Here is a 25638-nt window from a genome sequence, read left to right as displayed (position 1 = left end):
TTTTGAGACATGCCAAATAATTTTTATTGTAAGACAATACAATTAAAACACAGCACTTGTAGAAAGGACATAAAATCTGAGAACAGTGGTTCTTACTTAGTAATGGGCAGGATGACTGTAATGCTGTGGTCCATAATCAATATCTTCTGAAAGAAAGAAACAACTTAATGTATGTTACCTGCATCAACAGCCTGTTGCATGCAACGGTGTTGGTCTTCTGTAACTCCTGCAGGTTGTCTGAGCGCTAGTTACAATTTTTGTCTTGTAAATCCTGAGACCTTGAAAGTGGAGACTGGATGTTCCTACTCATGTGGTAAATCACCTGGTTTGCTTACAGCACTGTAGAATAATCACATAGTTAAGCTTCTAGGGAAGAAATAGTACTGTTGTAACAGGGGTGGTCTGTCATTCTGGGGTGACAAACGTGTTCCAGCGAATGGGCTTGTAATGGGGTATAAATGCTTCAGTCCTCACCAGGGCAGAATCCCATTCTGTTGAGAGGGGTTGTGAGGTTGTGCTTCCCTTACAGATGCAGTTGTGGTGCTAGGGGTTGATTAAAGAACAATAGCCATAGAGGCTGTCTTTTCATGCAGTATAAGGAAACAAGGCTAAAGTTGTTTTGACAAGTAACTAGTAAGGTGATTTGGTATTGTCACAACTATTATTTTTCACTTACTACTGTTCCTTTTATTGGCGTGTAGCTGTTACCAAAATACTAACTTTTCCTTACAGGCAAATAATCAAACTAAGTAAGTATTTTGGAGAAAACAGAGAAAAGAGCTGTGTTTGTTATATACAGCGGGTTCTATACCTGTGTGGTTATATAGTGATTTTAAATCTTTCATGATTAACAAGGTGAAATTCAACACTTCCAAAATTCCTGTATTGCTAAGACTGCAGCTGAAGAGGAGAGAAAAAAAAAAAGGTTACTTAACCACTGATACATTCTGTAATATTGTTGCTTTTTTCAGTGGATTAGAATGAGTGAATCAATAACTGGCTTACCTGCTTGGGAAGCTTCAAATCTCATGACCTGTTTGGGTATAAATATAGAATTTAGATTCTATAGATTTCTGTCTGACCAGGTGATAAGGGGGGAAAGAATTAAAATGAGTGCATATTTGATTGGCTACCATTTCTCAGAAATGCATGCTTTATATGTTTATCGCAATTTCATATCACTTGAAATGGATGTCCAAACACATGTTTATAGCCAAGCAATTTCAAGTGTTTTTTTCTAAGACTGTGTATGCTATCCCTTGGAAATCTGGCCTAACACGGAGAGCAGTTGGACTAGTGCCCTCTACTGGTCTAGATTTGTTAAGACTTTAATTGCAGTATCTTGTGTGATGACTTTAAAAAATTTTTTTCAATAGTTATTTTCACTGCATCAGCATATTTAGTACTAACCTGTGGGTCATATTTTAAATGTCTTAGAGAAAGAACGGCCTTCCTAGTTGGCTGACAAAGGCTTTTTTTTTTTTTTTTTTTTAATCGGATTAGCAAAATCCCTCGAGTGATTTAGAAATACTGATATTTAAGTCTGTATGTTCTTAAATAACCTGCGCACCTGTGAAACTTCCAACATTTAGTAATAGCTTAGTCTTAGTAGCTGTGATATTCTAATATTAAATCATTGGTATAGTAGATTCTTAAAACAAGTTATTCTCAGAGATGGGATTTATTAAGCAGTAGATTTTTTCAGATAAATTCCATATGTAGTGCATAGCTGAGACCTCCTATCATGTTTTGCTATCAGTGCTAGTTGTGAACAGATGGAATTATTGCTCCTTTTGCATAATTTGTGTGATTTTTATGGCTTGAAAGGCCAACAACAGCAGGCTATGTGATTAATTAAATTAAAACTTTTTGATGTAGGTAGTGTCTGCATACTGGGAAAAATGGCAAATTCATATTTGGGGTCATGTACTATTCTGAGATTCATTTCTAGTTTGCATTTTGGTTTTACTTGATAGTCTTAAATTAGGTGTTTCTTTATTGCAATATCTTCCAGTGTGCAGTGAAGCTACTGAGTTTTTAAAAATTCACAAGAAGGGGTCTTTCATTGTTAAAGGGGAATCTGGCCGTGCTGGGTTCTGCTATTGCATATTGAAGTAAGAGTATTACGAGTACCATAGTGGCATCACTGGCGCTGAGCTTTTCAGTACGTACTGTGTTCGTTTTTTGCTGGACTTGATAACTTTCACAGCATGGTAACATTTAAATTTTATCTGTAATATGTGTAGGCTGGTGTTCACTGCAGTGATGTTGGGGTCTCAGTAACCTGAGCTATTAATATGGTGGTTCAGTTTTCTTACCTACAAATGTGATTCAATGTTTGGCTTCTTGGCAGAGAGGAAACCAAAAACTACCGAATAAGCAAAATGTGTATTTTTTTCAGTAACTAAGAAAATCTCAAACTTGAATCCTCTCTCCCGCATCCTTTGTCTTTTCCTTTCATCTCAGGTCTTTCTAGTTAGTGACAAACTTTTCCTTCCAGAACTGAGCAAAACGAATGTCTTAAGGCATTCCTTGCTTTTGTAGCTATGTTGCGCTTTATGCTGGTGCATCTTTGCTACTGTTGCTAGCATGACATAATAAAGCTAGCACTTACTGCAGGAAGAATTTTTCAAAAATTATTTTCTCTGATGAAAGTTACATAAAATTTTTGTTTAGGACTCATTTGTGGTGAGTTTCTTTTCCTCTGAAGTGATAAGGTGCAAAGGAGTAATACAGGCTTTCCAAGAAATGTTTTTTTTTTATATTTTTAAAGTACCAGTCAAATTTTAAGGGGTGAAAATAGGCTTTTTAAACATGCCTAGTATAATGCAAGAAGTTCTACTAGTATGTCACTAACTGTGATAAAGTTAATCATAGGACATGTGTGATGTCTTGTTGAATTTGAGTAAATTGGAATAGAGATGTGTAGGTTTTCTTATTCTTCTCCTTTAAGCGTTGTCATGGAACATTAGCCTTATTTTAAAACTTAGTGGAGCTTGTGTATTTGTCCCATCTGCATTAATGTTTAAACATTGCTTATATTTTTCTAAAATTACCTAGTATTTACTACGAACACTGAGTTTGCACTTCTGTGAAATAAACTCCAACGTGATTTTGGAAATTTAACTTTTATCTTAAAGGGTAAGTGGTCAATATTGTTCTATCTGATATTGCTGAATGATAGCCAGGCTAAAGATAAATAGGAGAGTAGAGAGTCTGTTTACTTCAAGATTTTCATTCTATACAACTACTTGTTTGTAGGATGAGCAACAAGAAAGAACAGAAACTTATTTAAAAAAACAAACAAAAAACCCCACCAAATTGACGAAGTGCATAGAAATAGATGTATAGTGCCTTAAAATGCGTACAAAGGAAGCAAGATCACTTTGAATTAATCTTCAAGTTAGTTATAATTGCAATTTTAACTTGCTTCTCTGTAGCTTAGGCTCACTTTTGCAGAGTTTTAAAAATATCCTGTTTATATAATAAGAACAGAAGCAATATTATGTGAAGCTCTACCTAAAGGATCGGAAAGGTAATGCCATGGTTTCGTCTTGACACCTTTTATGTGTTACAAGTACAGTTTACTGAGAATAATACTCAGTGACATTGTTAAAGCTTATTGACATTGGTTTATTTAGAATATATAGGTACTTACAGCAAATTCAGATTTGTATGGAAAAGTAATGTTCATCTTCTTGTTACTGCTAAAACTATGTACTCAACAGAAACCTAGCACCAAAAAGCCCATAAATATGCATTAACATTTAGCTGTTTGAGACTTTGTACAGATTTCAGCTATTTGAATCAGTGACCTAAAAACTTTGAATTGATAGAGTTGAAATAATTTGTTCCAACGTTTGTTCTCTTAACCCATCAGGGCTTTTATCAGACTCTGTGCTTTGTGTTGGTCTGTCTTGGCTGAGAAGATTGAACTTCAGTTATATCTAGTAAACTTGGATAATTTAATAACTATTATTGTATGTACCTGCTTAGGAGTACAAAACAGATTTCCTGTCCCAAACACTGGCGGGTTTTTATACATAATTTCTTTTTCAGAGGCATACTTTCTTGGAATAGTTCTCTTACTTGTGAACCCTTTTAATTTTGTTGTACGTTGTGGCACAGTGCTTTCATAAACATCCATAGAATAAAGTCAAGTTTTACTCTTTGTTGGTAAATTAAGTAAACTTAAACTTTTAAAAATTTTTAAAAGGTTTCTTCAATTCTTATATTAACAAAGGGAGAGGCTTTTGATCTGGGTCCAATTTGTACTTTGTGTCCCTTTGTGGGGAATAAGAACTGTCCTCTGTATATGTACACATGCACACACATGCAGGGTTACTTGCTGAAGATGCAGAATACAGATCAGAGCATGTCCTCTAAGTGCTCTTTCCTTCTCTGGATTACTGTATTAGTATAAATATGGGCTACCAATATGTCATTTGCACATCTTTAAATTTGGATTTTAACTCTTAAGTGTTTTCAGTTATGCTCAAATACTAGTAAGCAATTTTAGATTTTTTTTTGAGCTATGGGTGCTCAAAATCTTGCTTGTTTGTACTTAACCAAGGCTTATGTTTTTTCTCTTCTTTAGGATTCCTACAGGAAGCAAGTAGTAATCGATGGGGAAACCTGTCTCTTGGATATTCTTGATACAGCAGGTCAAGAAGAATATAGTGCAATGAGGGACCAATACATGAGAACAGGAGAAGGTTTCCTGTGTGTATTTGCTATAAACAACACAAAATCTTTTGAAGATATTCACCATTATAGGTGTGTATATAGAAAGATAATTGACTAACTCTTGTATTGGTGGATAGGTTGTTTGCTCTTACGCTGCATAACAATTGATCTCTTGTGAAACAGCATTTAAAACACAAGTTAGCAACGCTTCAATTTATGTATGCATTTATAGGTCTGTAATTTCGGGTAATCTGAAAGTCTGCTGCTTCATTTGGGAGTTAGGCAGACAACATATCTAAAAGCTCTTCTGTTACAAATTAATGTGACTTAATGTTTCTGCCTCAGTGGATCTTATTTATTATAGTGAAAAATTATCTAAAGGTAAATTGCTCATTCCATAAATAAAATTGTGTGTTAAGATGGGAAAACTTACACAGTTGAAACTTCATAGGCGATAATATAAATTGTTAGCCTTTGTTCTTTGGGGGGAAGGGAAGAAAAATATCTGTGCAGTGTTGCTAGAGTAAGATGTGAGCTCTAACACCTTTAGAAAGAGATACTTATGAAATCTCAGTTCCAGGATGATGGCTGACTTAGATAAAATTTCAACTCATGCTTTCTTGACATCAGCTACAGTAAAATGGAAATAGAAGCCAGTCTCTCCTGGTGATTACCGTACCACTTGTAATTTTGTAGGTTAACGTTATATTGAATTTTAATCAATATTTAATATTTAATATTAAATAATATTAATATTTAATTAATATTTAATATTACTGAATTCTACTTACCTTCTGTTAGAAGGCAATGCAAATCCCACTAAAGATCACTGAGTTTAGCAGCTTCAATTTAAAGTCAATCCCAAACAAATATTAAGCTGTTCCTGGTTAGATATTTAAGTGTTGACAAATCTATGTAAGTAATAAGCATAAACTCAACATCTGCTTCCAAAAACATGCAACTTCAGCTTGTACCAGGTAGAAGTTGCTGCTCTTCATTTAAGGTGGGATACAATGACAGTTCAAAGTAATCAAAGTCAGGAGCTGTAACTGTCCTGATCATACAGCTTCACTTTCTCCTGTATGCTGGCAGCTCAGCTCATTTGACTCTGTTGTGTGTTGATTTGAGTAGCTGAACTGGTAGATTCCTAGCCACAAAAATAGTTTACTACTGGCTTATCTTTCTGGAGCAACTGTGCGATTAGGAGAGTACTGTGGGCTTTCTGCTCCAGGACAGTTCCTTTTCTAAATTTAAATTGGGTTAGCCAGCTTTTGTGTAAATGTCATTAAATATAAAATGTTGTAATTAAAGAATGTATTGGTACTGGTGACTTAAAAAATGAAACACTTAAGAGTTCTTACAGCAGGGATGACAAATACAAAATATCTCTTGGTTTCAGAAAACAAACAAACAACAACAAAAAAAACCACTAAACTCTTGCTCATCTAACCAGACTGTTATGAAGTCCTTATAGTGACTTCTAGCACCTAAAAGGGGGCTCCAGTAAAGCTGGGGAGGGACTCTTTGTCAGGGTGTGTAGTAATATGACAAGGAGTAATGGCTTTAAACTGAAAGAGAGTAGATTTGTATTAGATACAAAGAAGAAATTCTTTACTCAAAGGGTAGCAAGGCACTGGCAGAGGCTGCCCAGAGAAGCTGTGGATGCCCTGTCCCTAGAGGTGTTCAAGGCCAGGCTGGATGGGGCTTTGGTTGGGTGGAAGGTGTCGCTGCTCGTGGCAGGGGGTTGGAACCAGGTGGTCTTTAGGATCCCTTCCAACTCAAACCGTTCTGTGATTCTACAAAAGGGCCTCCTATGGCTGTAGAAGAGGAAGGAATTCTTGTGTAATGATGCCAGAAGCTGTGGCAGTTCAGCCTTATGAGCATTGTTGATGGATAAACTTACTGAAAAATGTCAGCTTTTTTAAAATAGGATAATATACTTGATGGTGATAGGATTAGTCAATTTACTTTTTGGCGTTTTTTTTATAGTGTATGTGTGGTAGATCAATATAACTGATGACATTGGAATACTTTATTTTCATTTTGTTTCAGTGGTTTTAAATCTACTGTATAAACTATTAATGTCTATTAAATCTGTCTTTTTCTTTAGGGAACAAATAAAAAGAGTTAAAGACTCTGAAGATGTCCCCATGGTGCTAGTAGGAAACAAATGTGATTTGCCTTCCAGAACAGTAGATACAAAACAAGCTCAGGATTTAGCAAGAAGTTACGGAATTCCCTTCATTGAAACATCAGCAAAAACAAGACAGGTAAAGCTCAAAACTTACCAGATAAAAGTATGGAACTCCCATCTTAATTATCATAAAGTTAATCATTCTGGGTATTGACAGTTGTTTGGTCATATCAGTGGATGTTTTTCTGCAGAGTAGAAATTCTTGTGGTGTCTTTTCTGTCATCTCACTGACAACTGGTAGTTTATTAATGTGTGATTTGCTTCAGTTGCACAAACTTAAAGAATGAGACCCTCAATGCTATTGCACTCCACTGTCAGACAGTTGCAGAATTTTTAACATAAGGCTAGAAGATGAGTTGTTTGTATGCTTAATTAGTAACCAACATAATTTTTCTTTCAGGTATTGATTTAGCATTAGTGGATCATACTTGATAAACCTATTTTATAGCTAAGCAATTGACCATAAGTCATCTTTGAAATTACAGGTCATTTAGATTAGATACTAGGAGTGAGTTTCTTGCTATTCTTCACTTGGAGGGTGGTGAGGCACTGGCACAGGCTGCCCAGAGAAACTGTGGATGCCCCATCCCTGCAAGTGTTCAAGGCCAGGCTGGATGGGGCTTTGGGTGGCCTGGTGTGGTGGGAGGTGTCCCTGCCCATGGCAGGGGGGTTGGAGCCAGATGATCTTTAAAGGTCCCTTCCAAACCAAACCGTAATGTGGTTCTACAGGATTAATTGCTGATGTAAACTTGTACTCCTGACATTTTTAGAGAAAACACTTGTTTATTGTACTCCACTGCTATAGGTGGAAGAGGCAGCACTAGGGCCCTCTCAGTGTTCTGTCACTCATCTGGAACAAAGCTACAAACGGTGGTATATTCAGGAGAAGATAAGCTGGAAGCTATAGGTGAAACTGTTTTCTGTGCCTGAGAATGTATTCTTAAAAAAAAAAAAAAAAAAGTTGATTTTGATTTTTCTTTTTGTAAGAGTAAAGGCTCTCACTACAGAATTTTACCAGGCCTGAGCAGCCAAATAACTTGTACTCTGCATAATCAGAAGTGTTGCATGCAAGCTATGAATTGGGAAGTAGGTGTAGCAGAAAAAGGCAAATAAGGGCAGAATGCTGCAATTCAAGTAACGCTGTGTAACTGCTGCATCATTTGGCAGAACTTCATCATGGACAGTATGCAAGTTATTTTTGGATAAAAGAAGTGAATATTTCATTAGTGCAAATTTGCTACACCCACCCAAGTTTCTGACAAGTTGAAACCTGGGCTGATAAGTAAAACTTCACTGAGGAATCAAAGGGATTCTAACTTCTGGCAATAAGAGAGCCTGTAAACCTCTGTCAGGTAGGATAAGGAAAACAGAACTACAGAACTTCAGTGGCTGACAATAAACGAGGCCATAAGAGGGTTCTGAAGAGTGTGGCGTATAAGTGGTCTGAATAATTAGAGTGTTTGGAAGCTCCTGCATTAGTGGCTGTCATTGAGATGCTAGGATAAAAAGGAACAACTCTGAAATTACATTTGAGGTTTGAAATACAAATTCTATACTAACATATAGATCTTAATTTGTTCTGCCTGCTGTATAAAGTGTCAGACATTGTTTAGGAAATACTCTTACACAGTTTTAATGAAATTGGGTGTATCTTCGAAGAAGGTTCCCTCACCCACAAACTGCAGATTACTCCCACAAGCATCCTGCCATGCCTAGCCTAATACAAAACTGCATGCTCAAAAACCAACACACCTGTCCACTCTTCTAGTCCTCTTTTACCTGAAGTACTATCAGCTTTTTTTCTTTCATCCAGATACATCTTTCAAGAGGTCTGGCAGAGGTTTATGCTTGTTTCACAGGACAAAAAGTCTCATATGAACTGTTACTGCTACAATTTGTCTTCTAATCTAATCTGTGACTTCATGTTTTTGGTAATGCCAATTGAAATATAATAGAAGGGGTCTGGCTGGCCTTTGTTTTTCAAAGTCAAGCTGTACACCCTCTGCAGATAAGAGGTCCATAAAGGTCTCAGATTTTAAAGTGAAGAAACATACTAGTCTCTGCTGAGAATGTTGCATTCTGAAAGTTGAATCATTATGTGTTTGCTGGTTCTTTCATAGTGGTGTTCATAACACCACTTCAAAACCACTTCTTCAAAAGTAACTCTTTAAATTGGGGGGGAGGGTCAAGCCATTTTGTGATCTGGATGTGGTCTGTGGACTATATTTTTATTGGGCAGAATTCAGCCCTTGTCATAAAAAATAAAAATAAAAATCTGATACTCTTTGGCTACGTGCAGAACGTCTGTCTATGAACAAGTGTAGTTGATGGTCCAATAACTCCTGGAATGTGCAGAAGGCCTGACATCATTATTCAGCAGTAGGAACCTTTTTTCTCCTCCTTTCCTATACCTGCCATCACGCAAATGTTGGTACTAATGCACTGCTGAAGGGCTCCCTGCTGCGTAGCTGCTTTAGGTCTTCTCTGCACCCCACCTTTGCTGGAGTTAAAACCAGAGGGGCTTTCTAGGGAAGTAAGAGAGGTAGAAATGCAAAGGAGTTGTCAGTCTACTCTGTTTTGATTGCCAAGGCATATCTTTAAAAATGAAAGCATTTCATGCTCAGGCAAAATCTCACGTCTGTTCCAACTAATTCAGTTGTTATTTAAGATCTTAAAAAAATGATAGACTAGGTCAAAAATAGGAAACGGAATAACACTGAAATGAAGCGCACTAATAAGTTGTTATGAAAGCTAGTGTATTTGTTTTTACTTGGTTCTGACTGGCAATGAAGGTGTGGATTAGGGGGTATCCTTTAATGTGCCACTGTCCTACTAGTATTAGACTCAAAAGAAAAGCAGGTATGTAGGAGTTACTGTATGCTTTAGTTGTTGAGAACATACACTTTTTGAAGTGTTTAAGTTGACCTACATGACAAAGATGCTGTTTTCATGCTGTGATGTCTGGAGAGAACCTGTGTGTAACTGGTGCAGCGTTTACAGACATTTATTCCTGTGCCTCTGGTAAGATGCACAAATAACTGATAATTTAGACAATTTGCTTGGACTGACTTGTAATTTTTTAGGGATTTGTTGTATCTGTTTAAAAATATTATGTTTCACTCAAAGCTGCTGTTATGTGTATAGCTGTGGAACGCTTTCCATTTATAAAATCTTGTTTTCGGTAATTTATAACTTGACTTCACAGTGTAGGCTGAGTTGTATTTTTTTTTTTTTTTTTTTTTTTGAGCTTTTGTTTTGTGCCAGTTGTTTGTAAGGTAAAACTTTTCCAGAAAAGTTTGGTCCTTCCCAAGGACAAGGCCTCAGGAAAAAGAAAACGTTTTGATAATGTTGGAACAGAACTTTGGCATCCAACATCTGTGCTGAATGACTCCAGGATGCTGAGGAAAACAGTTTTGCTGTTTACCTAACAACATAAATAGAGGCAGCCAAAAAAGGGGTACATGTGTATAGCAATTGTGAAGTTTCAGGTAGGACAGACAGCTGTAATTCTGGCATTTCTTAACTTTCGAGTGGTTAAATTCGTAATTGCAATTCTGATTTTGTGCAGAATTTTATGTGAGTGTGGTGATGTACGTCTGATATTTAACCTTTATAAGATAACACAACTTGAAACTAAATAAATGCTACCATCCCAACCAGTGAAAGTTACTTCTGCATGTGGCTGAGTTGCAGTAACAGTTTCCAAATAGTCCTTTGAAGCATTGTATTTATAGACAGCAAAAACAAGAAGAGCCTTAACCTCATGTAGCAGGAGCTAGTAGGTTTTTGCAGGTTTATACACCATCTGGTATTGGCTGAACTGACTTTCCATCTGCAAAGTTTTGTCAGGTGTACTGTTGTGCAAGTGAGGATAATTCTTTTTGTCCATGTCCACAGGAATACTTTTGTTTATATTGGTTTTAGGATACCAACTCTTATAAAGTGTATAAAGGTGAACGGAATGCTTTTGAGGTTCAAGGTTAACCTTCATTAGTCTCTTTTAAGCACTATTTACAGAAGCAGAACAGGTGAAAATTCCTGGTTATGCTTATTGAAGTAGCCAAACATTCATTTTAAAATACGCTTACTTGCAAAGAAAGATTATCTTCTAAGTCAAAAGCATCTAGGGCAACATTGTCCTAGAGGTCATGGGTTCTTCAGGCTGTTCACATCTAAACTGCTTTTATGTTTTTAATATTTGCCAAAGGATATTTTTAATTCCATTTATGTCAGCTAAAAGGACTGGTTGATTATATTCCAGATGTGTGAGGCAGGTTCATTTAAGGAAAAAATACTGAGAGCTATTAAAATAAATTGCTGTTAAAATGACTTATTTTTAAAACTGGCACCTGGCTCTTTAAAAATGTCACCTTGTAATGATGAAATTAGCAAATGTCTTTCTTTGTATACAGTTTTCTTTCAGAATAGTTTCTCTCAATAGAGTTCATAAGACTGTTCTTGATGGTGGCAGTAGTAGCAATTTCTTCTCTCACTCTGTCTCTCTCTCCTCTCTCTGCATTGCTAAAGCAAATCACAGCTCCTGATGGTGATGGGGAAATTGGCAATAAACTTTAAGTGAAGAATTATCGAATTATTCATGTGTAAGCTCCATAATCAAATTACGTATTTCTACTGCAAAACAGTAGATTTGCAAAAACGTTGATTCTTGTACAGCCTGTACTTTGGCGAATAGCAGCAGATCAATGTTTACTCTTTCCTCTTTTTAATGGAATAAGTTTCCATGCCTTCTAGGAAAACATGAAAGTATGAGCTTTACTTTTTTTTTTTTTTTTTTTTTTTTTCTGTTTTTGATGGCTCTTTTAAATTTTGCGAACTTTGAGGCCCGAAATATGGGACAACTTGGGAATTTCTCTAACATGCTAACAGGACATGTTTTGTATAACAGATACAATCCAAGAATTCAAATAAAATCCATTTAATATTAAAAATTGGTATGGCTGTAGGTCAGACGTACCCTCAGATAAACAGCTGTGTGTTAAGAATGAGTCTGAAATACAATAACCGATGGTACAGGTCAAGCAAAATGACCCAGTAACTGCAGTAGTAGATGTTAATAATATTTGTTAAGAGTTGTATAATACAAAGGTGGGTTGGAGAGAGAACTTAAGGAAAAACTGCCTGGATTGTGTTTGGATAATCCTGATGTTTTGGGGGCTTACATGGTTGTACTGTATTTCTTGATCTTTAGTCTCTTCCACTGTTATTCCAAATATTGACCTTTACAGTAAATTAACAACAGTCAGTGTGACTGAGGAGACAAGTGATGAAACTGACAGGAAGGCAAATGAAAGATTTACTATCCCCTTTAAAAGCCACAGCTAAACCTTAACACCAACTTGAAGCTGGCGCTGTACCTTTTCATCTTGTATTTGCTAACACCATTCTTCAGTCCTCAGCATCTCTGAGTGATATAAACATATAGCTGCAGAAAGGTAAGGCATGAGACCAGGGAGAATGAAACACTGCTCTGGCATGCCTGAAGAGCTCCCATTAACCAAAGGAAGATGCAAGCAGCAGAACATCACAGGCTGTTTGTACGTAGTGTTGTTATCTACCCTGACTGGTGCTGAAGTAGCCCAGAAAGAGCAGAGTGGTTGAGCCTTTTGTGTGGATGTGAACTAAGCCCTTAAACATTATCAGTAATGAACTTGTTGCTATGTCTGCATGGAAGAATAACCTCTGTAATTACAATAAGTATTTACTTTGAAAGTTATTCTGAAATAGATATACTTTAGATGCTTCTTAAAAAGCACTTTGCTGTGACTCAAATATTCACTCTCCTAAACCTGGAAGCATCGTGTTTGCTCTATAAGTAGCTTTAAAAAACAATAGTGAAATTTAGTATTCTTAGGGGAATTTATTTGTAACCTGTTACGAAATTGCCTGATTTAGAATTTTTCTATACTTTGTTAGCTTGTGGCACAGATCTTTGCAACTCAAGTACTTCAAGAACAGAAGAAACAAGCTTGCTTTGCCAGCCCAAAGAGTAACAGGTTCTCACTTTGGCTAAGAAGTGCAAATAGTTGGCTAACTGTGTGCAAGTACCCCCTAGTTACCAATCTAACAGGGTTTTGTGCCTGCTAAATACATTCATGCCCACAAAAATGTGTGAAAAGATTCAGAAATACAAGCTCGGTTATTTTCAGCACTGGAAGAAATGGAAGAAAATTGTTCTTATTCTGTTTTGTCCTAGTGCTACCTGGCACAGGAAAAGAAAAGTCTCAAAGAACAGATTTCATGGTAATTGGTCAGCAGTAAATTCTTTGGCATGTCTCAGTTCCTTGCATTAAAAAGTACTTATCAAGCAACAAATATGCAGACCCAGCATTTTAAATATATTGAGGAGAAAAAAGTTTGCTTGACGAAGTTGGGTACTGGGCTAAATCTTAAACTGTACCTTAAATGCAAGGCTGATCTTATGTAAGAAAGAAATTTTGTCAGCTAGGAAGGCAGGTCCTGTGGCTTATTCTGTGACATCTTTGAGAGTTTTATTCCATTGTGCTGTTCTGATGGACAGAATCTTTGATATTTATCTCTGGACGTAATATGAACACAGCTTTTCTGTGGACCATTTGGAGATCCATATACTTTTCTCAAGTAAAGCTCATAATTTCGGTGTTTTTTTCCTCTGCCATGGGTGTTCCAATATGTCAATTGATAATAAAGCAGTTTTTAAGGAGTTGTGTTTTACAATGCAGAGAGTGGAGGATGCTTTTTATACATTGGTGCGAGAGATTCGACAGTACAGAGTGAAAAAAATCAGCAAAGAAGAAAAGACTCCAGGGTGCGTGAAAATTAAAAAATGCCTTGTAATGTAACAGGGTAAGTCTTGTAATGTAACAGGGTAAGTCTTGTAATGTAACAGGGTAAGTTCTACAAATCATTTGCCAAATAAAGCTGATTGAGAATATCTTGCAAATCAGACATTTTATGATTAATTACATAATTCACGATATAAAACCAATCAGATTGCAGTATAGTAGTCCTGAATAATATTCCTACCAAACACGTGGATTTGCTTTGTTTTAAAGGTTTTTGATAAATAGAGTAAGAGGAGGTCTTTCCTGCATGTCAGGGTCTCCATCTGTAAAGTGCAGATATAATTTTGTGTGTCAGGAAATTGAGAGGAAAATATTTTAATACAGATCAGTTGCAGATACTACTGAAGTTGGACATTTGAGTGAACCTTTAGCTGTTGAGCTGAGGGGAGAAGATAACATTTATAGGCCTTCTGAGGTGCAGAAAGAGGAGTTTCTCACTTTTTTTCTTCTCCTGAGTCTTTAAAAAGAAAGGGGGGGGGGGGGGGGTGGGAAGGCAACAGTGAAGTACAACTGAAGAAAAAAAAAACATCCAGAATTGTTGCAAATAATTTGTTAATTATGCACTCCAAGAAGAATAGGAAGAAGGAGGAGAGAAGAATCTGTGATGTGGAAAAAGTGCTAGTCTCAATCACTTCCAGTGATGTCTGGATAAACCGTCAAAATAGCTCCTTGCATATATTACTAACCCATTATTTTTTTACCTCTTTCTGCAACAAATCAGAAAGTGGGTTATTACTCCTTATATACTCTGCAAGCAGGAGGATGATATGGTGTTTCCTGTTGTTTAAAAGGTAGTGTCTGTTTTTCAAGAAGTGTTTTTCACACTTTAGAACACTTTGCAGAAAGGTAGTGGAGTTCAAATTCCATCTTAAAAAGACTCTTGTACCTGTAGGAAGATTTCATTAGATAAGACAATTGAATCCTCAGAAGGAGGAGGGAGAGATTTTATTATGTAACTTTTTTTTTTTTTTTACTAGATCTCAGGATTATTATATCACTGAAAAGCTAAGAGTGAATGACTGCTCTAAGATGCAACTTCAGATATTTGCTTTTGATAAAGATTGCTTTTGATAAGTGAAATAAGAATTAAAATTGTCTAGGCCTCCTTCCTGTAGTCTTCTGAAAGCCAACTATGCCATTTCTTGCTGTATTACTAATATAGCCATGATGTGAAGTGCCTTTGTTTCCATGTAAGATGTTTTTAAGTGTTTCTACTAAACCCTTGCCCTCCACCTTGGTAATGGTTTGACCTTGTTCCTTGAGCTCCTCTTCCTATGGGAAGGTTTGTTCCTTTTCACTCAGTAAATAATTTTCCCACTTTTCCCACATTACCAGAATTAGTCTAGTAAAGAAAGCATTCATTTGTAATCCCTGAAGTAAAATTTCTTTTTTTATACTAGATTTTGACTTTTCTGCTTTTCCTTTTCTTAGACTTCCTTGGGAGGAGAATAGGATGTTGGGAATTGTGGTTTTATTTGTTTTTCAGATTCTGGGATTCTCTCCTTTTTTTTTTTTTTTTTTTTTTTAATATAGCTCAGGGAATGTATGCTTTCTTTTTACCTGCTTCTTATTTTCTTTCTGCCTGCTTCCAAAAGAAGTATGTCATCTTATTTTTTCCCCATATCAGGGGAAATCTCTTCTGTCAGCAATGGATATTGTTTCTTTTCTCCATATCCTATTTCAAAAATAGTCTTGGATACAAGACTGTAGAACTTGCAGAGTGCCTGCTCAGGAGAGAAGACATTCATCTTCATATTCAAATGAATTCCTTTAAAAATCTTCAAAATACTGATAGTCATTTCAGCAACTTCATATGCAGGAGGTTAAGCTGGAGGAAGCATACTCCAAAATTCTTGTGGTACAGCTGTAATTCAGTAGTGATTCTAGTGGCATAAGAAGTCCAGCATTTAAAACACTCTGGCTTGTATTAATTCCCATTCCATGACATATGTGTTTTATTTCAGTCTGCTGTATAGTAGAAAAGCTAAGGAAAGCAGCACCTAATGATGCAAGTTTTTCAGCTGGTATTCAAAACTTCAGAAATACTCACTATAGCACGCTTTGAAGTGATGCACAGTATTTATTTTCCTTTCGTGTCTGTTGGTAGTCAAATTTGATGGTTCAGAGCATTTTGGTACCTCTAGGAATATTCAGTTATCTTATTGCCGCTTACAAGGTGCCTTTTTAGTTTCTTCGATCTTGTCAAAGTTTTGAGCAACCTTGTACTACCCAGATTATTATTAACTGCTGACACTTTCCAAGATTTTAATTCCTTTGGTTGTTACACAAAGCAGAAAGTACACAAAACCTTTTTTTCATTTCCAACAAGCAAGGAGAAAATTCTGAAACTCAGTGTAAGATCCTCAAACGATTTCTCTCTTGAAAGCATTAAGAAGTTTTTACATTTAAAAAAAATACTATAATGAAAAGCTACTCTGTGGTATAAATTAAGCATCTAGACAAGCAATTCAGATTGAGCTGTGTTAGTAAAAATACTTAAATTATGAAAGTTCATTAACTTCTAGATTTTTGCTTAAAACTAATTTTAATGATTTTTCCATGGAACTACAGAGAGATAAATGTTAACTTTCTCACAACTTTTGTGTGTGTATTGTAGTATTTATTAAATACATTTAAAAGACTCTTCCACGATTTTAAACTTTTGTAAAGATCTATTTGAGGCTGCAGTACTTTAGGAATCCCCATTTCTTATGATTTTATGGTTTCTTATTGATAGATCCAGCTTACTTGCAAAGTTGCACACATGCCTGTAAACACAAAACTAGACATCCAGATTTCTGTATGGCCACAGGATGATAGAACTGTGGTGCCCCAAAGAGAAGCTGTAGCCAGGATCAAGTTGTTTCTGCAGGAACAGTGGGATTTTTCTGTTCCTTTCATGTTTCTTAGATGCACTTTGAAAAAACAAGAGTAAAGAGCAAGCTCTGTACTGTATACAGCAACCTACTCTCAGCCTCTGTTTTTCAGAGCAAATATACATTTATTGTGGCTGTGTGGTATAGCTTGGAGCATACATCATATATTTTGAGTTTCTAATCCTAAACCTGGATTTAAAGCACTCATTCATTCAGTACATCTTATGCTTCCTGAAAAGTTTGTGCACAGTAACTCCATTGTTAGAGGGAGAAAAGTCAGCTGCATGCTGTCCATTGCTACTGAAAAAAGTAACTGGGGAAGCTGACCACATTTGATTTTGTAATATTGATGCCTTTAGGGAACTTCTCTAAACAGTTTCCACTTGTGTTCTAATTTAATTTTTAACACTTAATCCACAGACTGAAAGATCAGCTTATTTTGAATCCCTCAGTCCTAACACAAATATTCTAAACGCTTTGTATGTTATATTACCTAACTTTAAAAGGAATTTCTGTTCAAATACAGAAACTAGTATATATGTCATTAATAACTTTAAAAGCTTGCGTTACAAAGGTGTAAATGCAAGGATGAAAGTTGTTCTTCACAAGTATTTTGCAACATGCACTGTATTTAAAAGATCATCACCTTACTAGGTAGAATAAGATTTCAACCTTAGTTGTGAAGTCCTGTGATTAAAGGCCCACAGTATTACTTTGTATGAGTTGCTTTCTCTGTATTTACTCAAAATATAGTTTAAGGAAGGTAGACTGCTCACTTGAAGACTTCAATTGCAATTTCTGTTTAGTTTGTCTTAGAAGATGCCACTTAAGGCTAACAACTGTCCTTGTAGTGAATGCTTTTCTAGCACAGTAAAAAGTGCTAAAGTAATTTTGTAAGGAAATATGAATAGTCCTGTAGATTAATATTGTACAGAAGTTTTTCTTGTTGTAAGAATGAAACTGTTCTCTATTGTGACTGATTATTACTACTTTCCTCCTGGTTGGCTGTCTGAGATGAGAACTGCAGAAGATATGCTTTGAACCATCGCTATTTGTAGATCACTTCCCTACATGAACATTGCCAAATATACTTTGTGCATTAATGCTGAAGTTATAAGTAAAATACAGTAGCTGTCTATGAAATAATACCTAGCTTTTCTAACTTTCAAAAGACATAACCTTTTCCAGAACTGTGGGTACTTTTACTAGGTGTGGTACATCAATTTTATTTTGACAAATAGCACTTTAAAACTAAGAGAAACTTAATTGCAAGAGTATTTTATAGGTCATGAGATCTTGCATAGTGTACTATTAGTTTTGGTGGTAGGGCTACTAAGGACTTTGATCTAACATTAGTTATTTGTAAACATGTTTATAAACTTGACACATGAAAGCTTTTAATAAATTTGTTATACTGGAAGCATTGCTTTCTAGGTGTAGCTAGTTAACACCTCGCTGTCATTTGGACTTAACATATAATAGTTTCATCACCATTTGGTAGTTGACTGAAACAGCAATGAATAAGCTGATTTTTGACATTTTATTTTTGCCCTTTTTTCGGAGTTCACTTTATGCTCTTCCGCTGAAGTAGGTATACAGGAATAAACTAAGACTTGATTTTAATTGTCAGCTTGAAGGCAAACTAGCTGAGAAGAGGTAGAAAGCTGCCTGTCAGTTGTAGGGCCAAATTTCTAGATCAGTTTCTATAGTGGTGCAGTTGGCTACTGTGATGCATTAACATTACACAACTATTTCTGACATATCTAAAAGATAATGCAAGGAGTAAGGCAGTGAAAAATTAAGTTCTTCTTAATATTTTTATAACTATCAGTATTAAATGTAAAGGGCTTACTGAGAACACAGATACTCAGTTGGGATTTGGGGCAACTTGAAAGGTAGGCAATAATATAAATAAACTGTATCACATAAATAGGTCATTTCAAGTATATATACAAGTATACTGTATAACACTCGATTATGGTTCACATCAGGCATACAGATCTCTGGTCAAAACAGCTAATTTTCCTCAGTTATAATTATCCCCCCCCGCCCCCAAAGTGGAGAAGTTAGTGTGAAGAAACATTAGCATTTGTGTCTGTAGCTTAACTGTTGGAGCTGTGGAGATTTTAAATGACTGTACGTGATAGAATACACAGCTAATGTGTTTCATGTGTCTTCATATAGGTTGAATGGAATGATTTATCAAATACTAATCTATCATTGCAATGCGGGATTGATTTGATTGTCTTGCTTATCTGACGATTAAGAAAAAACAACAAAACAACACTATAGTGTGATTACTGTATTAGTGTGCATGACAAATGACACTAAATGTAGATTAATCATAACTATCTCTTTGGTACCAAATTCTTGCTGCAAATAGTTATACTTACTTTTAAAAGCCATGTAGATTATTAAGGCATAAGCAAAGCTAGCTAATGCTTCAGAGTTTTATTCTGAAATTTAGTAGTAGTAATATACTTGGAATCTAAAGATGCGGTGCCTGTGCTTTTCTAGTCTGAGGTGGGATAACATATGCCCCACCTATGTGGACAGGAGAGCAGTACATGTTCCCGAGTCACATTATTAACAGAGTTGTATCTGCAGATGTCTGTGGTCAGCTCCTGGGCAGTAACTCACCCGCAGGCTGCTCTTAAGTCCAGCTTGGGAATAGTAGAGAAAGGGCAGGCAGATGATGCTAGCTGTTGCTGGTGTCAGAATAGTTCATTTGGGTGTCTAAGTAAGTGTTCCTCAGACCTCTGGAGAGGAACAGCCTGTAGCCAGGACTTGTTCAAATGCTTGACTGGCTGGCTGCTGCCTAGAGCTGCTCTCCTGTGGGCCCTGCTGCCCATGTACAGTGATGCAGTTAGACATGCATCTCATATGACAGGAGACAACTGTAGTCCCCCATCCATCTCAATCCGTTTTTCCCAAGGTGCCCATTCCCAAAATCTAGAAATGCTCGAGAGGGTGTTGGTGCCCCAGCAATTCCTCCAATGCACAGCTTGATTTAGGGATGTTGTAAAGGCTTCGGCAAGAAGACAGTGTCTGCTCTCCTGGCAGGCAGCAAGAGTGCTGATTGAACACACTTCACCTGAAGTCACTTCATCTGGTCACATGAAAACAGACTGTACTTACCTAGACAATTAAGTCTGTTAATGTGATCTTAATGTGTGCAACTCTGTGTTTTTTCAGGGTGTTGATGATGCCTTCTATACATTAGTTCGAGAAATCAGAAAACACAAAGAGAAGATGAGCAAAGATGGTAAAAAGAAGAAAAAGAAGACAAAGACAAAGTGTATAATTATGTAAATACAATTTATCCTTATTCTTAAGACATACTTAAGTAATTTTTGTACATTACACTAAATTATTAGCATTTGTTTTAGCATTACTTTACTTTCTGCTTCATGATCCTGTTAGCTTTACCTGAATGCTTGTTTTAAATGACAGTGGAAACTTCATTCCTCTTAAAGTGCCAGTATTCTTTGAGTGTTGGTTCTTGAACTAGCAATGCCTGTGAAGAAAACAAACAAAAAAAAACAACCAACAAACACACACACAAAAAAAACTGTCTTAGGACTCTTTGGTGCATGCACAGTCGCTAACTTCCTATTTTTCTTACTGATTGTGAACTTTTGTTCTGTGTGCAAACAAAACAATGAAATGATGCTCTACACATTCTAACATCCCCTTTCCTTTTTTTTTTTTTTTTTTTTTTAAATCTAGTTGGGAAAACAGATTAGTTAGCAAAAGAGACTTTCATTTCAGACTTCCTTTTAATTTATACTGACTGCAATATAGAGAGACCAGAAGCCTTTATAGTCTTCCTGTAGATTTTGCTTTTAGGCATCTAGTCTTGTAGCATTTCAGATCAACTCTAATGAATGTAAAGATAAAACTTTCACAAAAAATTTTTCACTGCAATTTGTCACGGTCACTCCTTAAATACTATATTTTTTCTATAAAAAAAAAAAAAGAAAATTTAAAAAAAGACAATAATGCACATCTGGCAATGGAAAAAGTAAAAGTTCTAATTAGATTGATTTGCTGTTGTTAATGCATTGCTTTAAGACTTTCACTTCTTGTGTCTGAAGACACCAAGGTGAAATCTTAGCTCTCCTGACCCCATAGCAGTAAATTATCTTTAAGTAGCTTTGTTCAGTAGGTACAAGATTTCACCCTTAGTGTCTGTAGGAAAAACTAGAAAGCCTTAATAGATAAGTTGATTCAAATTCTTAGGTTAATTCATACATGGATCCAGAATTTATCATAAGAATTAAATCAAAATGACTCCTAAATTGTATAGCAAATTAAAACCATTTGTTTTTTTCCCCAAGGGTGGCATGAAATATTTCCAGATGCCTATTTTATGTAAAAATAGGGGAGGGATTTTTAAATTCTAGTAACCTCAAATCAATGAATTAATGAGCTTGAATTTAGCTGCTTCATACAAATAATTTGGAAATCCACAATGCCATAAAATGGTGTGGAATTTGCACAAATCTTCAGCGTAGAACATTGTTCCCATACTCAATGTTTGTGTGATGTTTGTGAAGTGCTGGTTTTGTTGCACAGATTATATGGTTGGTGAGTGGCATTCCAGTGTCTAGACTGTCATGAAACTAGACCAAGATTTTAATGTTGTCTTTTTCTGTGGTTATATTTTCTTGTGATTTTTTTTCCTTTTTTATTTTCTGATCAGAATTAATGCAGAATTTTTGCAGAAGCTTTCCATTTTGGTACTCAAGTAGTCCAGCTATTCTGCACCAAAGTAAGAGCCAGTAATTGCAGTGCTACCAGTTCCTGTCATCTTACTGCAAATGTTGCCTTGTTAGATGCTTTTAGTGTGGCCTCAGTTCCAGAAGGTACACTAGTCCCTAAGTCAGCTGCAGAGTAAAATTTAAAAGTGTGACTTTGGTGTACCCTAAAAATTTAAACATGACGTTGACGTAGGGTAATTCAGGACACTGGACTGGTAAATCCTGGAAGTTTGGAACAGGGAAGAGCACCATTTCCGTAACCTAAAGTATAGCTAAACCATTACATGGAAATTTTACACAGTAGAATTCTAATATACCAGTGTAACTTAGACCTTTTATATGATGTCAAAGGTGCAACTGCATAAATGTAATATTTTTCTTTCTACAAAAAAGAAAAACACAGCAGTAACTGTTAGGTGGAGAGCTGCAGAGCTGCTAGGGGAAGTGTACTGTCTGGATTGCTGCATGTTCTTTAACTAATGTGGCTGAGAATTTAACAAATGAATGCCTTTCCATGCCTGCACTGCTTGTTCCCCTAGGCCCCCACCAAAACCCAGTCTCTCCCCTTTCAGCTTTGATACGAAATATACTTCAGATTATGAAAGATTGTGAAAAATAGTAATAGGAGAGACTAGCACTACATTTTAAGGGCCAGTAAGGAATACAGACAAATTCTTAATGTTACAAAACATTTTACAGCATCCAATGTTAAAAGATGTATTGGAGACAACTGGTTATTTGCACATTTTAGATGCTCTTGATTATATATGAAGAACACAGCAAAACTGGATAGTATATCTTGAGCAAACAAAAGCAATCCTAAGATGACTTACGATTTTTGGTAACTGAGTCACACTGCATGTAAAATTAGGGCTGGTCTAAAATTCTCATATTAATTTAATTAAAAATGGTAGGAGAAATAAATTTAGCAGAAACGTCTTAATCATCAAATGCAGATCAATATAGCTCTAACACGAAGCTATATGTAAGTACTTTTTTCAGTAAGTGTGATCTGTAGCTACCAATCAAATTATTACAGTCTATTTACGTTTGCCCTTATAGACATAAAAAAAAAAAAAAAAAAAGCTCATCCTTGCCACTGTTGTGCAGTTTTGTCTTAATATTTGTAAAGATTTGGTGAAGCATGTTGGATTGCAGCTTGCACACATTGATCTCATAATTATTCCGTCTTTTCCCTATTTGAAATGCTTTCAAAAAACATACCTGGATGTACTATCATTTCTGATAGTAACTGCTAAATAAACATGTGAATCACTTACCATGTTAATACATTAAATTGCCATGTGTCAGGGAGTAACACCTTATGGTAGCTTTATGTAACACCAGTAAACAACTTTATCATTGGTTTTCTCAGAACTGAAAATTATTTTAACCAGTCTCATTGCCCTAAATTTTTTCCCTAACTTAAGAAAAAAAAAAAAGTTACACTGCATAGAATTTGTTACAATAACAGGATCTCTGTCATGGGTAAATCCTGACACACAATCTTCTACTCGTTGCTTTATAAAGCAATACAATTATTACCTTCAAAGACCATCAAACTGTATACAAATCATTTTGTCTGAAGTTTACATAAAGCTACATAGATGGTAAATCTTTCCTAACATTTCTTTATTCCACTGTCTCGTGTTTTCATGTTGAAAATACTTCTGCTTTTTCCTCTTGAGTGCCAACTTCTTACTAGAATGACTTCTTAATGTAATATGTTTACCTGGAATGTATTTTAACTATTTTTGTATAGTGTAAACTGAAACATGCACATTTTGTACATTGTGCTTTATTTGATGTGGAAAATATGCAGTGTGATCCAGTTTTTCCATCACTTGGTTGTGTGACCGGAATGTTGGTCGTACCATATACTAAGTTTAAAAAAAAAAAAAAAAAAAAAAAGACCACTGTTTGTTTTAAAATTTTTAATGTTTTTAGGAGTATGTGCTGTGAAGTGATCTGGAATTTGTCATTTTTTTTGTCAAACTGTACTGCTCCTATTTATTGTAATGTAATAAAAAAAAAATAATAGGTATTGTGAATTTCTGTCCCCGTTTGCTTTTCTCTCGAAGAATTTCAGTTCATCATCTTTGTAATGGGGTAACCCATGAATTGCATGTGTTCGACGATTGTTTTCAGTTTATTTCTTGTACTTCTCATTACCTGTCATAAAGTGGTTGTCTTTGCCCAGTGGTGTTCCCTTCCTCTTGAGAGGGGCTGCAGCACTCTGACAAAATGCTTTGTAATACTGATCCCTCTAGCGGTCTGTGCTATTTTTGCATCCTGTTCTCTGAGCAGAGCCTTGTGAGGTTGCACATCTTGTTCCTTTTTCTGGAATTAAAGGGCTATTAACTCCCAGCCATGCCCAGAGACCTTGCTTTTGTTAGTCCTAACAGCAGACTCGATTCAAATTTGTCTACAAGTCTAAAATATGAGCTGTGCTCATTCCCAGCTGTGCATGTTTTCTTCTATCAAATGCCTTTTGTAAACTTAGGAGAAAATACAAAAGACACTCCTGTGTCCTATGGGGGGAACAAAGTGTAGAATTGCTACTGTTCTACAACTTGCACATTCACCCTTCTTAGTTATCCCATCTGGATAATCTTTTACCAGTTACCAAGAAGGGTAAGTTGAATGTTGTATGTAGAGGTTATTTGTTCAGGGTAGTTTTAAGTGCAACATGTAAAGGAGTTAGTAAATTATATGGGAATACTTCTTCACATCAACATGGTGCTACAAACTGAAGCACATACTTCATCTTAAGGTAGCATACCTTCTAATTGGCCTTAATTTTTTTTATTTTTTTTATTTTTATTTTTTTTTTACTTTTCTGGACTTTATGCAGGTATAGACTGTTGCTGTTGTCAGCAGTTCTACTGCAGTGAGTACTTACCTATATTTCAAAGATTATTTCTGTTCCATCTCCAGTGTAATTTAGTTCTGTGGGGGAAAAAAAACAAAACACCACAGTATATACAGAGTAACAGTTATGGCACAAGTTTGTGCTAGCTGAGCCAAAGTCTACAAAGAATTGGCTGTGGAGCAAACAGCCAGGGTCAAACTTCTCTTCCAGAGGAGAGGATCAAGTTCTAAACTCCTGCTACAGGAGTTACGCAACCTCAGAAATCAGCAGTAGGTGCAGGAATTGTCTGTAGGATCTAAGTACTTAAACCGTTGTTGTTCTACTCCATCCCCTTCCCAGAGTGTTCTCTGTAACACTACCTCTGTCAGCCTGCCGTTGGGAGTCTTGCACGTGAAGCAGATGTAGCTAAAACTTTTGAGAACTTCCTCCCTTTCAAGCAGGTGCTCAGTTATGGTGGGAATGATGCTTTAAATGTACAAGCCTTGAAAAAGCATATTAATCCTCTAAGTAACAAGAGGCATGCAGCATCTCAAATAAACACTCAGCTGATCACCAGCTAACTGTTCAGCACATACATTGAAATATAACAGAAGCACACTGCCGCTGCTCCCTGCAGAATTATTTTCATACGTGAAGTTTCAGATCAAGGAGGTCAAAGCTAGTCAAGAAGAACCTGCTACCCACACAATACAACCCCCAGATCTTTCAAGCACCTACTTAAGGGTAAGCAAAATCATAATTTGTACTTCAAACGGGTTGGAAGGATCTACATTTCTTTCGAGGTTACAGTTCTTTTATTGATTGCTTTTATGGATTTGTAGCATTACATAGTCATTAATACCGGTTACTCCTTGTCATCATAGTAGCGCTGTTTCATTGCTCTGTATTTTCTGAGGAAGTACAAAGCCTCCAACTCTTTTATCACAAATTCTCCTCGGGCAATTAGTTGTTTAATTTTTTCGGGATCTTTCACATCTTTATTTTTTAGAAAAGCTGCTTTCAAACGGCTTCTAAAGTAGTCTGCTCCCTTGGGGTACTCCCTTCCGAGGTACAGCAGCTTGAGGGAAGAAGAAAAAACTCCTTTTAGACAGGCTTCCAGTTAAAAGGGCTTTGTCCGGTTAAGCTCGACGCATGTAAAGCACTTACGTTTTTGTAAAGATTCAGCACTTCCCCTCGTAACGAACTGGCCATTCTCCCATTTCCCCGAACTCTGCAGCCCTGCGCGATTGCTTGCGTCTTTAATTTACCTGAAGAATAATCGGTTTGCTGTTAGCCTTCTGTGGAAGTCCGTAAATCCCGGTCCAGCCTCCTGTAAGCAATTACGGTTTGGCCGTTTACAGTTTTTACCCAGACGGGGCTATTTGTTGGGGCACTTACTGGGTCCCCCGGTGCGGAGGGGAAGGTC

At 36.2% G+C, this 25638-nt stretch overlaps 2 protein-coding genes across 13 annotated transcripts in view; one reads left to right on the top strand and one right to left on the bottom strand.

Moving 5' to 3' along the window:
• ETFRF1 (electron transfer flavoprotein regulatory factor 1) lies at positions 1 to 25637 on the bottom strand. 11 transcript variants are annotated; one of them, XR_014688426.1, is made up of 8 exons: positions 25380 to 25634; positions 25075 to 25290; positions 24264 to 24310; positions 23534 to 23701; positions 20028 to 20115; positions 19737 to 19810; positions 1006 to 1033; positions 1 to 900 (listed from the first exon to the last, which is right to left on the bottom strand). XR_014688426.1 is itself a non-coding variant. In XM_084506128.1 (2 exons), the coding sequence occupies exons 1-2, from the start codon at positions 25422 to 25424 to the stop codon at positions 25078 to 25080; spliced, it is 258 nt and encodes an 85-aa protein (XP_084362254.1). In that variant the 5' UTR covers positions 25425 to 25474; the 3' UTR covers positions 25005 to 25077. The 11 variants fall into 11 exon arrangements, 1 of the variants encoding a protein (XP_084362254.1); XR_014688433.1 differs by lacking the exon at positions 23534 to 23701 and having other exon boundaries at positions 1 to 146; positions 812 to 900; positions 25380 to 25474; XR_014688427.1 differs by lacking the exon at positions 23534 to 23701 and having other exon boundaries at positions 1 to 894; positions 998 to 1033; positions 25380 to 25632.
• Positions 1 to 25638, top strand: part of LOC311429871 (GTPase KRas) — a 52279-nt gene that overhangs the window by 2679 nt on the left and 23962 nt on the right. The window contains exons 3-6 of one of the 2 annotated variants that reach the window (XM_084506123.1): positions 4598 to 4776; positions 6797 to 6956; positions 13600 to 13723; positions 19794 to 19849. In XM_084506123.1, the coding sequence (XP_084362249.1) occupies positions 4598 to 4776; positions 6797 to 6956; positions 13600 to 13719 (459 nt within the window). In that variant the 3' untranslated portion in view covers positions 13720 to 13723; positions 19794 to 19849. Of the gene's footprint in view, positions 1 to 4597; positions 4777 to 6796; positions 6957 to 13599; positions 13724 to 19793; positions 19850 to 25638 lie in introns of those variants that run through there. The other variant, XM_084506124.1, reaches the window with a different exon arrangement.

The sequence above is a fragment of the Aythya ferina genome (assembly GCF_964211825.1).
Source record: "Aythya ferina genome assembly, chromosome: 1".
NCBI lineage: Eukaryota > Metazoa > Chordata > Aves > Anseriformes > Anatidae > Aythya > Aythya ferina.
This window is presented reverse-complemented; position numbering and strand designations above follow the sequence as displayed.

What these genes read in the sequence shown, in the direction of transcription:
- ETFRF1 (XM_084506128.1), bottom strand. Translation starts at nt 25,424, where the DNA reads ATGGCCAGTTCGTTACGAGGGGAAGTGCTGAATCTTTACAAAAAC. An exon ending in TGCTGAATCTTTACAAAAAC is followed by an intron (nt 25,291 to 25,379) that starts GTAAGTGCTTTA and finishes TCTTCCCTCAAG; the next exon opens with CTGCTGTACCTCGGAAGGGA.